We start from the raw sequence: 13,066 nt of genomic DNA, 5'->3' as shown, positions 1-13,066 counted from the left end.
TATTCATAGATACAGTGTCTGGATACAAAGTACTCACACTTCATCTGATGCTCACTGAAGAGTGTTCAATAAACTATTAAATATAAAGTACAGTAGATCTCTTCAGGAAGGAAATGTGTATTCCTAAGTAAACAACAATGATGACCAGAATTATAATGTTTCTGTACACTCATTCTGTTTTTCCAAAATTATTCCATTTGTCCAAAATATCTTTTGGAGTTAATTCATGACTTGAATTGTTTTGGAGAAGGGTATTGTTAACAGTAGATGGAAAAGCTTTCCTTCTGGCATGTTTCTATGGTTCAATGGTCAAGTCTATTGTATTACTATGTTTACTGGATTTGAATGCCTCATTTATTAGTCTGGTACTTGGTGATATCAGCCCATTATTGACTAAATGTTAATTGCCCAGTATCAATAAGCTCTGGACAAGGGGTGGGTGGGAAATCTATAAGCTTTCTTCTTTGTGCCTCTCTCTTTTTGAAGAATATCTTTGGGTCAAGGGAGAGAGGGAACACATTTTCTTTTATCTTGTTTTGCTAAATGTCTCCAATATTTACTTGCCTTGAGGTTGGTGTTATCCAGGATAAGTCGTGTTGACAGTGAGATTTCTGGGTAAAAATAACTTTTTGGCAAACTTACATTTAGGTGTTCTCTTTAAAGACTAAATTTGTACATAAAGTTTCCTTTCCATTTATTGTCTTCCCTAGAACTTTATTCTCTTGACTTTCGGGTAGTTTGGAGTTTCTGATTGTTACTTCAGAATTTGTACTACCATGATTTCTTTAGCAACTCTCCAGATTCAGCTGACATATTGGTACCTACAGCTTTATTGCTTTCTGTGATTCAAAGGAGAGTATATGCTCAGTCTCTATAGCTGCTGTCTTGAGAGTAGGTTTCTAATTTATCAATATGAAATTTGCCTCTCATATCTCAGGAGCACAGGTCTTGTCCCATGTTGAGGAATACCAGTGGAATGATGAAGAAACTCTTATGTGTGAGTTTTTTAAAAAAACATGTTAAGGTCCTTTTTTTTTAGAAGTGAGTGGATATTCTACCTATGAAATGAATAATAACGAAGGAGTTAATCATGATTAGTTCACATTATTTTTTTCCTGGAAGAACCCAAGTTTCAGGTTTGTAATGCTAAAGAATTGGTAGTCCTAATAAGTATTGGTAATGCAATTTGATAGTTTAGTTACTATTTTATCGTAAAATAGTACTTTACTATTTGGCATCCTTTACTGAGGATCTGTTACTGTAAAGTGTTGCAACATTACCAATGTAATGAATATTGGATCCTTCCAAACCCCCAGTCATCTGGTGGTGGAAAGTATCAATCTGATCATCATAATTGTGGAAGCCATAAAAGGAAAGTACTGGGAGCTGTAGATTTCTTTCCTGGGATAGATAATGGTAAAGTTTTTGTGTGGTAGGGAGGATGGACCGTGCACAGAAGCACTCTCACTGTGAAGTAAGCAAATTACTAGTTAATGAATGAACAGATATTTAAGACCACAAAAAGCTATTGAGCACAAGCAATAAAAGATTCGAGGGTGCATGACAATCAAGACTGGGGCTTAGAGATATTTAATGACTCCAGGAACGCTTCCCTCATAATATCACAAAGGGGATTTTTTTTGTGCCCCAAAATCCTGTCCCCTTTGGTCAATTCAAGATGCCATGAAAGGCCAGCAATGTAACCATGGTTCAGCTGTTTGACTTGTGAGCTCAACTATCAGTGATTGCAGAACAACTTATAAGCAAAACCAAGTTTGAAACAATACAATAAGAATTTATTGGGAATTAAGTATGCATTTTATTCTGATCAGTTTATCTGATCAGACCCTATCTAGAGGTTGATCTGCTGAGTGGGGGCACAATTTATGCTCTCTCCGGGAAGAAAATAAGTTTTTAATTGACTATTTGGCTTAAATTTGAGGCCTGGAGCCATTAGGTAAAATTATTTTTAACTGAGGAAATCAGTCGTACCCTAACTACTGCCTTTCTCCATAGATAAATCCTGGAAAATAAATATTAAGCAAATAAAATAAGTAAAAAAGCACTCTGGGGGCTACAATTTATATTAATACTCACACTTTCTTCAAAGCTTTTTTNAAAAATGGTGTTGATCTATGTCTGAAGAAGGAAAGAAGAATCAACTTATTGAGAAGAATTTACTGTCACCTGGTAGTCATTTCCACTATTATATACTAACATGAGGTTTGTTTAAAAACTGTAAACTTTATCCCACTATATAAAATGTCTCATTTACTTAATGAGTTATTACATATAGTAGTTGTTCCAGTGAAAAACAAAAAAACAGAAAGCCTGTGTTTGGAGACAGCCCTTGCTATGGCTAAACGTGCTTCTACATACACAATAAGATTAAATTAAGGAGTACCCCAAGGGCAAGCATCAATTACCAGCATCTGTCAAAGATTCATGGCAAATCTTAATTATTTGCAGAGCATTTGTTGTCTATACTGGCATGATACAGTGTATTTGCCTACACTGGCCATCAATCTCCCAGATTACAAAACAAAATGGCCATTCACTCCATGGTTTGTGAGATATTGCTGTGCACAAATGGTCTGTGACATTTTCCTACAGATTTATAGTCTCCACACTTCAAAACATTTTCAATGCAATAAGGCACTGTATCAAATGCAAGAATTATTATATAGCAGTGGCGAACAGAAGAACACAGCACACCATTGCAACACACCACTGAAATGTACAGTCCATGAATGAAAAGTGGCACAATTTAAAATCTACACATATATCTTGTAGTCGTCCTGCGGTCTTCATCCTCCTATTTGATGGTAGACATGAAAGTTCATACAAACGGATCAACATTGCGTTTGTAACATCACTTTATAGTTTGCATTGTATGTGCATTGGGAAAATGTATGGTGCTGCCTTGTACAGTGCAAATGAGTAAATAACTGAGCCTGTAAGGGTTTGTAGAGCGTTGAATCATTCTTAAGCAAAGGTTACAAAATGCTCTTAACGAAAACTTGTTTGTGGCTGTTTTACTGAACAGTGGACATTGGGGTCATTCTGTACAGTTCCCTAATGTACATAACTGTCAATTTTCAAGTGACCTCGGAAAATACTGTAGAGAAGAACATAATTGTGAGCTTGAACCTGCACTAAATAAAAGGTGCATGAGATTGGGGGCAAACCTTTTTGATTCAATTTTTCTTCCTGTTCATCCTATTAATTTATCCATCATTTCTCTTTTGACATGCAAAATAATTGAGCAATATACATTTAGTAAAACTTACAGTGTAGGTTTGCATTCAAAATATGTTATGCAATGTTGCATCAAATGGAAGACATTATGTAAATGATGTGTCAGTTCAAGGAACTTTATAATTGAGTTCACTTTTGTGGTTCATTGGTTTCTCCAACAAAATGACCCTTATGACGTTAAATTATTTCAGTTCAAAAGATGTCAGAGCCAATCAACTGCAACCTTTTGCAGAAGTTCATTTTATTGAAAGGCAGGATTATTTAATTCATTACCACGATTGGCCATTGTGACACTCATTTTTAAAAAAAACATGTTTTAGCCATTATATTTATGGAATGGAAATCTGGAAGAATGAAGGTTGGATAAAGCAGAAGCCATACATATAGAAAATTGTGACAGCTCTCTTTTAAAGTATAGACATTTTGTACGCAATGCTTTTTCGCACCCATTAGCAAGCTTTGAGCACAGACACATCCAGCACGTTAGGGTAGTTCAACTGTATGTAGGTGTTTTTTTTAAAGATCTTGCCTGCTTCATAGCTGACGTCTGTGACTTTCTGGCCATTACACTTGTGTACACCTTTGTCTATAAGGCAGAGCTTTATATTTTTTACAGTTTTCAGTCGTGCCTGCACTTGCAGCTATCTTATGATAATTGCACATATTTTCGTGTACTCTAAGGCAGCATAATAAGAGGCACAGATTCAGGGTTCCAAAGGGCACGAGGAAGATTTTTTTCCCCCCCAGAGGGTAATAAACAACTGGAATAGGTTACCAGGAAAGATGATTGAGGCCAGGATGCTGGATTCACTTAAGAAACAGATTGTTACAGTGATGGGAGGACAGTATGGTGGGTATTCCAGAAGGATGAGATCGAATGGGCTGAAGGGCCTTCTTCATCCAACTTCTCTTGTGACCTAAGTATCTCGTGTTCCAGTGGACTCTTCACAGTCCCATTCAAAATTCAGATTCCAAACATGCACATTTCAAAGCCTCTAAATCCGGTCCCAACTATCTAAACATCATTGATGATTAATGGTTATTTAATGTGCATTTTAAATCTATGTTCACCTGTCGTTAATGACAGATTTCAGACTGACTATCCCTCCAATTCTAAAATGAAAACAAAAATCTGCAGAGAAGCAAGCTAAAACATACTGTAAGAATTAACTTTGTTTTCAAGAAATTTGACTCCTTTACTTCTTCATTGAAGTAATTCTGAGGAATTAACATTGCCCATAAGATAAAATTTACCATTCACTTCCTGGCTGTTTCCGGGACATTACAAAACAGTCACTCCATTTTACAATATATCCTGTGAAGCAGTTTGAGATGTTTCTCTGATGTGAAAGATACTATAAGATGTGTTAATATTATTATTACTTCAAACCATTGAATTAAAGAAACAGTTTTGACCTTGTCCTTTGAATGGTGGTAAAGTAGCACAACTTTTTTTTGAGGCAGCAAACAATCTGATGTAACCTTTTTAATAGCTGAACATGCAAAAATAATCCTTTTTTACAAACGGTCATGATAGCTGTGCGTCTTTCAATTAACAGATGTTATGCAACTGAGTTGACTTTATTGCCTTTGGTCAATGCACCGTATTATTAATTTTCACAAAATGTTTCATTATCAAAGTAACTGGTTGATGATTTCGCTCGTGTTTATTATTCTTATCTGTGGAGCAGTCCTTATTTGTCTCTTCCCCTGCTGGCAGCAAGGATTATTTAAGTGTTTTAGATGTTTAAGCTGTCATCTCTGTGTTTTTTTTGTGACTGTTATATGTGCGTCAGCAGCAGCACAGCCAGGCAGTCAGTCAGTGTTCAGGTAATCTGTTTTCCTTCCGCACTATTAAATTCAACTGGGCATCAAGATTATTGCTTTGGTGTCAAAATTGTGGTATTCCTAAACACATTCCGTTATTTATTTAAAAAGGAGGTAAAACGTGTTTGGAAAATCGTCATTCACCTGCACCCTGCACTGGAGCCTAAATCTAACGGAAATATCCTGGCTATCACCATATTGGATTCCATTTTATGGGGAATTATTTTCATCACAAAATGTAGTCAATTTACAGTATATTCTGTGAAGGGCTTTGGGACTTTTAACTATGTTTAAGATGTTATACCAAATGCAAGGATTATTATATATTTTTTCAATCACCAAAAACAACCTTTGCAACATTATTCAAGGGTCTTAACTCAATCCAAGTTAACAACATCCAAGTTGTTTTGTGTCACAAATAGCAACGAAAGCTTGAAAGGAGGGCTATTTCAAACTACATTTAGGGATGTTTCTTAAATAAGGAATGGAATGTATTTAGAAATACCACAATTTTGACCCCTTTATTATGGTACTTTTCAACGAATGTTTAAATTCCAGTTCTTTGTTAAACTCACCTTTTCAAAAATGTTGGCTTCTGTATTTCTTTGTCTTCACTGAGTGCTCAGACAGATTTTAGAATATCAGATAGATTTTCTCAAGCAATGTCTCATCAAGAAGCTTTGCAAACAATTCAAATGTTCAAACTAATAAAAATGACATTAAATGTGTCATATAATGTCGCCTACTTAAATCCTGATGAAAGGACTAAGAAATTAAATGTGCATTGGGGTTGTATATATAAGGCTGAGCCCTCATTGAGGCTCTGTATATGTAACAATCTCTATTTGAGTATTTCTAACTCAGGCTCTCATCAAGGCTTTGAATATTAGATTAAAGCCCTGACCACATTTATGGTCTATTATCCTACATTAGAACCATCATTGGGTGCTGTACACTTATTTTACCCAGTGACATTAAGGTGCAATATTCTACTGAAACTGAACCAGGTGACTTTTGCTATGACTCCTCTGCCTGATGTGGACTTGAGCTCCATCCAGTCTATGCTGAACTAGTTCATCTCTGCCAAGACGATGGTAGAGGCACTATAATTGGCTGCTAATAAGTGAGGCGGAAAATTGTCAGACTCTTATTCTCCCTCAATGAAGTATTTCTGTTAATATCTCTTTACATGTGCAACCTGCAAAGTGGTGCTTTACTTAATAATCAGTCATATAAGATGTCTTCACTTCTACATGCGTAAACCAAATGTAGGTCAAAACATTCCCTAGCCCTTGCATTCTATTTTCTTAGGTTACATATGTATTATTGTATCAAGAATATACACTGATTTTAACTTGTGTATCTGTTCAAATGTTTTCATATTTTAGAATGTAGTCAATACATGTTTTAAATTTTTACACTAAGAAATGCAATTAGGACTAAATATACAATATCTGCTGGGTGAGAATTTGTTTTTGGCATTGATTGTGGCTTTGGCACAGGCAGCAATACTCCTAGTTATAAGTTAGTTTTCAATGAGGTTATAATGTAAGGGCCATTACATTTTTCTTCACTGATAAATACAATTTATTTCAGTGAAAGTCAATCGGTAAAAAATAATTTCCATTTGAATTTAATATTTTAAATTTGAAATAGCTGCTTTTATCAGCAACCCTGATTGAAGTGCACACCTGCAAACCCGCATGACTGTGATGCTGGTTTCTTCAATGTTCGTGAAAGTCAATTCCAGCATTGCAGTGAGGTAAGTTTTAGGACATGCGTATATTGCCAGACTCGCAAAAATTCCCCGAACCAGCGTTGCAGCCAGGCAAGCTTTGGGTTCTACCAGTTAAAGGAATGTTTCAAAATAAATCCTGATTATTATGGAATTTACACATAATTTAGCTTGTTGTGTTAACCTCTCGCAACCCTCAAATTTGTCTTCCGGTTTTGAAAGAAAAAGTAGATTTTGATAATCCCCTGGGCTTTTATTTTGTGAATATAAATCTACTTTACTGGCTTTCACTGACTGTAAAATTGAGATTCTGTGATTTGTCCCCTGTGGCACAGTCAGTAGGGACATGATGAGCAGGCTTGGGAAAAGAGTCTCAATTTACCTTATGCTTGACAACCCCACAAAAAAAATTTTGGTTGGGAACTTGTTACATGAGTAATGGGTTTGTTTTGGCCAACCTGGTATCTGACATATGCAGAAACCCATCACCATGCCTTAGAATATTCAAACCAGACTCTTAAACATAGTGATGTGTTTTCTCAGGTGTCAGACAGTTAGCTGACCAAATAAAATCCAGAATTTCTCCAGTTGGGAACTTATTTACCCACAAATACACAGTCATTCCGCAGCACAGTAAAATCCTCTGAACTGCTTTTGGACATTCTCCTGATGTGAAAGGCAAAGATTATTATCATTGCAATGGCTCGAGTTGCCATCGGAGGACAGAATTCTAATTACATTTTATTGTGGAGTCCTGTAGCTCAGTGGTTAGAGCACTCGCCTGGTAAGTGAGAGACCTGGGTTCGATTCCCGGCAGGGTGAAACATTTCCACGGCAAGTTTCCTTACTCCACACCCCTGTTTTACCCAGCAGTAAGTAGGAACCCGGTTGTTAGTTGATTGGTGGATTGCTTTTCCAGGGGTAATAATTCCTTCAAAAAATAATAAATTGATCACTCAATCCACGACTGCTTGTGGGACATTGCTGTGTGCAATTGGCTGCCGCGTTTCATCCACAAAATATACAGTCAATTCACTTTACAGTATATTCTGTGAAGTGCTTTGAGATGTCTCGAAGACATGATAAGGCACTATATCAACCTCAAGGATTATTATTATTTTGGGCAAAAGAAAGAATCCAAAATAGAACAAAACCAGCTTGCTTATACGTTTTACATGATGGATCACTTATTGCTCGGTACCTAATGCACTGCAACATTGTGTGTTGCCAGAGAGGAGGAACTATTGCCTGTTTGTTCCTGGCAGCGTTATTCCTGATCCATAAACAGGAGATGACTAAATGAAAATCTAGCCCACTTTATTTTAAGGACAGCTACAATAGATGATTGCAACATTCGAAGAAGAGGTCTACCTTTGTTTACAATCATTTCACCCACAAAATGTACAGTCAATTCACTTAACAGTATATTCTGTGAAGTGCTTTGAGACGTCTTGAAGATGTGATAAGGCGCTATATTAAATGCAAGGATTATTATTATTGAAGTTTTATAGAACTGCACTATCTGTACATTATTTTTCTGATGTGAATGGAGTGATTGCTATACAGAATTCCCTCTTTCCTCAGGTGCTTGTTTTTTTGTTAGTGACAAATGTAAATAATTTTGCCTTTTTACATATATGTTCACAAATGCTTACTTTTTATTTATTTTTTAAACATTTCATTTACCCAACTCTTTGCTGTTTTAGCCTTAGAAATATTATTCTTTGCTGTTTCCCTTTGATTTGCATTAGAAGTTACCTGGGAAGACCAGCAGAGAAAAATGAATGATACAGTTGCTGATGGCAGGTCAAAACAGAGGCAGCTTTCTGAGCCAGGTTTGTCAGGGTTTGAAAACCACAGAAAGCATGAAATTCTCTGTAGAGATAGCAGTGGATCTTAGGGTTCATGCTTTTTCTTTTAGTGAGTAAATGTGTATGTGTGTTTTTGAGAGAGAGATATGTTGTGTATCCGTATTGCTCCATATTGTGTATCATCTATTTAGATCATAGTGTAGTCAGATTAATGCACTCCATCATATGGCTCCATAAACCAGTTCTTTTTAGAGTGTAAATTCTCAATTTCCCATAGTTTTGTAAGTATGCAAATACAGCGGCAGAGATGCATGGCGTTGGGGCAGGGGTGAATTGCTGAAATATTATGAATATTAAGCCTGAGAGGCAATAAGTCTGCTCATCATGCAAAATGTTTTTACATGGTTATAAAGCGAGGATTTTTGCAACCATTTATTTAGCAAAATTCCATTATTATTTGAAAGACGATTCCAATAAAGAGTTAAACTGTACCCCTGTGTGAAAAATAAAGAATGCACAAAAGTTGAGAACTGGAGCGGCATCTGCTGAAAACTTTGCTTTATGAGACCAAATGAGATCTTTGAGAGAAGTTCTTTTCCTCTGATAATGTTCCTATACTCTGTGCCGTATGACCACATTGACTCAATATGCAGGTCTATGTATTGTCAGCACTATGTGGTTGCTTCTTTTAGCATGGTAAAATTATCTCTCCGTTGTTGTTGTTGACGAGTGCCATGGTCGTGGAGTCCTGTAGCTCAGTGGTTAGAGCACTCGCTTTGCAAGTGAGAGACCTGAGTTCAATTCCAGGCAGGGCGAAACCTTGGGCAAGTTTCCTTACTCCACACGCCTAATAATAATCCCTCCAAAAAAAAAAAACCAAAAACAATAATTAAAATTGGTCATTTCCAATCTACGACTGTTTGTGGGACATTGCTGTGCGCAATTGGCTGCCGCGTTCGCCCACAAATATACAGTCAATTCACTTTACAGTGTGTTCTGTGAAGCGCTTTGGGACGTCCTCCCGACGTGAAAAGCGCTATATCAAATGCAAGGATTATTATTATTATTATTATTATGGTCAATGCAATCAATCAAATCTTGTTCATCAAAAGGAGCTCTTTTTGCTGATGTGGTTTGAAAGACAATATAAACTCAATTATCTGGACACCTTGAGACGAGAAGGATGTCTGCACATTTGAAACGGCTGTAACTTTGAGCTGTCAGTATACATGACACAAGTATGCTGAAAAATAATCTAAAAGGAAACATTTCAGTAGGGAAAAAAACTTTCAGCTACAACAAGTGTTTGAACTTACAGTCTAATGTATATTCATTCAATAACTGACACTAAAATACAGTGAGTATTATAGGTTAGCCTACAGCTTATATTCCACATGGTATCTGGTAAAGTAAGGCGTCTGAAACTCTGAATCAGATAACTGAGGGTCTAGTGTAACAGGTTCAGTTTCACTACTTAGCTATATCAGAGCAACAGAACTTCACTCTATAATTAAACCCTATCATTTACTGTATGCAAGTAAATTATGGAATATTTGAATGATCATTGCATTCAGTTCCAAAAGGCATTCAATTTGCTTTGTGTAATTAAAAAAAAGTCTTGGCGATACTGTGTTATAGTTGTATAAAGCATATTCATAGATATGTGAATAAACACCAATGCAGTAATAGGAAGTACTACAGTTTAATAAATGTTTCCCAAAAATGAACTATTGCTCTGCTAAGCGTTCGACATAAATACCATGCACGAACATGAAGATGTCTTAAAACCAATACATTTCTGAGCGGGATGGGTGTATTTTGGCAAGTAAGCTTGAGCTCTCAATAAATGTCTTGCTGAACTATGCCATTGTTTTAGGGATATGATAATGGGTTCATGATTAATGAAGGAAGGGAGGAAGAGAATCAATAATGCTTTATGTTTCACGCATGGTTACGGACAATCCCTGTGCATTCATGCTGGCGAACTGGGGCTTGAGTATGGGCCTTCTTCAGCAAGCCACCAAGAATATTTTGAAGTCCATATTATCTGAAGCAAGAACAATATACATCAAGTATGGGGGAGGAATGGGCGAGAGGGTATTTGGTTCATGATGGCTTATGTATAGCTGCGGTGCTGTTATGGATTGTATCGCAAGCGCTTCAAGTGTGGAAACCTGTGCTGATTTTAAATATTTCACACTATGTTGAGTCATTCCAGATTTAAGCTCCTATTTTTTGGTGCATTTCTTTAGAATCGCTCTCCTTTCCTTTTTTAAAAAAAAGCCTGATTAATGCCACTAGACTACAGCACTCGGTATAGTAAGCAAATATTCAGGTTAAATTTGCAATTGTTAATGTTCTTTTGAAGACTTAAAAGCAAATTATGAAAGAGAAAGGGCCTGCTGTGAGCTATGTGGTATAGAGTGGCATAGTGCACTGAGTGTCAAGATGCTGGAGTGCTTAAAAAAAATCAAAGCCAACAAATGTACTAATGAAACTTTTGCTCCTAGGCATTATCTGATAATGACACCTTTTCATTTATTCATTGATTTCCATTTTAACAATAACCATCATTGATGTCTTGCTTGAAAAGCTGACACTCCAGTGAAGCATGCCAAGCAAATTGTGCAGTAACCATGGAGCTGAGCATTTTCTCGGGTTGAGTGATGGGCATGAGACAGTGCCCAAATAAGAGTTTGCACGTTGTTCCCCTGCTGATTATGGCCTTTTAGGTCAACATTTTGAATCCAAAATCAGGGTCCAAGTATATCTTGACTATCTTTCTGCGAACCCTTGACAAACCTGAGGTGCAGAGGATTGTCCATTACACATCACAGGCCAAGTCTAATATATGCTATGTTTTGAAGACCCACTTCTTCTTTATTAAAAAGCTTAACTCAAGCCTGAATTCCATGGAATTTTCACTTGTATTTGAAACATAAAACATTGACATATCATTTTTCAATGCAGATCAAGTCTTGGAAGAAAACTGTAGAATTTGAAGCATTATCAGCAGGTATTAGCTTTATCAAGGTTCCTACAGCACTTATCTTTGACTCATCATACAGCTCAGAAGGCATAACCTAACAATACAAGGGATTCTTACTAACTCTGCTTCCTTTTGTTTAATTGTGACTGGAGCCAACTTTAACCTTGCAGCTCCATTTCTTATTGTGTTTGTGTATGTGTTGGCAACTGTTTCCATAAATGTTGACTGATAGAATCTCAGCTGTAACCTTGTACAGTCCATTTCCATTACTGCCCATACCATCTCTTGAAATCTTCTTCTCACGCTCATCTTCTTTGTCTATGTCTTGCCATTTTGTGATCACAGAAGAGCTGGAATCACCCAAAAGGAGGAACTCAGGTGTGTCCCTTATATTCCCTATTTTCTATTGTCTACTATGATCATCTAATGAAATCTCCTCTTGTATTCCCCAATGTGTCCTTTTAGTTTTTTTTCCCTTTCATCTTGCAACTTTTTTAGGTATTTTAGGCTAAATGTTGCCATTTTGCCTCTAACTTTACATACATTTAGATTTTTTTTTAAAAATCACAGCATAAGCATGATAGGGGAAAATTATTTTCCAGTCTTATAACTTCAGCAGAAGACACTCTAGTACTAGAGCTGTAACATTTGTTACTGTAGACCCTTCCATGCTTATGTTCATTACTTTAATTCCAGTTTTCTTATTTATTATGTGCAGCATCATTCCATACATATATTTTCTTTTTCTTCCCCTTTGTCCAATTAACGTTTTAGAGGAAAACGATCCAGAGCCAGAGATCTGGGATGCAGGTAAGGATGACTTGGACCGCAAGGTCTGTGTTTCTGTTCTTGGTGTTTTGAGATGCCTGTAACCTTTTATTTCTTGGTACAAATTTGGTTTCTAACCTGAATTGTTATTTAATGTAGCTTTCCTATTTTAAGTCAGCTTAGAGAGAGCTCTCCCTGATGCAGCTAAAGTCAGAAACAAAGAGGTTAGGTTAGATATCAATTTGGGGGAAAATGCCATCCATTGGCTTCCCATCACACAGAGGATACAGATCATGATACTGGTCCTTACCTTCAAAGCCCTCCATGGCCTTGCTGCTCCCTATCTCTGCTCCCTCCACTCAGCGGGCTCCAGCCTGCTTCACGTCCCCCGCCTCTTCCGCCCACCATTGGCGGGTGGGCCTTTACCCACTGCCCCCACCCTCTGGATCTCCATCCCGCAGTCCCTCCGCCTCACCCCCTCCCTTACCTCCTTCAAGACCCATCTCAAGACCCTCCTCTTTAACCGTGCCTTCGATCACCCTCTATCCCCCCTACCCTCCACCCTCCCTGAACCCGACCCCCAGCTCGGGTCCGAAAAACTAATTGTCCAGCGCCTTGAGGCGTCCTCCCGACGTGAAAAGCACTGTACAAATGCAATTGTGTTGTTGTTGTGGTTGA

General features: G+C 37.2%; 1 protein-coding gene and 1 non-coding gene across 5 annotated transcripts in view; both read left to right on the top strand.

Annotated features, from left to right (window-relative positions):
* The window catches only part of rims2a (regulating synaptic membrane exocytosis 2a), a 390,995-nt gene that overhangs the window by 247,924 nt on the left and 130,005 nt on the right, over positions 1-13,066 (top strand). For 3 of the 4 annotated variants that reach the window (XM_042332190.1, XM_042332192.1, XM_042332191.1), the window contains one exon: positions 11,966-11,998. In XM_042332190.1, the coding sequence (XP_042188124.1) occupies positions 11,966-11,998 (33 nt within the window). Of the gene's footprint in view, positions 1-11,965; positions 11,999-12,394; positions 12,431-13,066 lie in introns of all 4 variants that reach the window. The other variant, XM_042332189.1, reaches the window with a different exon arrangement.
* Positions 7,571-7,642, top strand: trnat-ggu. The gene has a single exon. It is a non-coding gene; the product is annotated as a tRNA-Thr (tRNA).

Source organism: Callorhinchus milii, unplaced genomic scaffold (genome assembly GCF_018977255.1).
Source record: "Callorhinchus milii isolate IMCB2004 unplaced genomic scaffold, IMCB_Cmil_1.0 Scaffold2, whole genome shotgun sequence".
In the NCBI taxonomy this organism is placed as follows: domain Eukaryota; kingdom Metazoa; phylum Chordata; class Chondrichthyes; order Chimaeriformes; family Callorhinchidae; genus Callorhinchus; species Callorhinchus milii.
The sequence above is the reverse complement of the archived record's forward strand: the minus strand, read 5'-3'. Positions and strand labels throughout refer to the sequence as shown.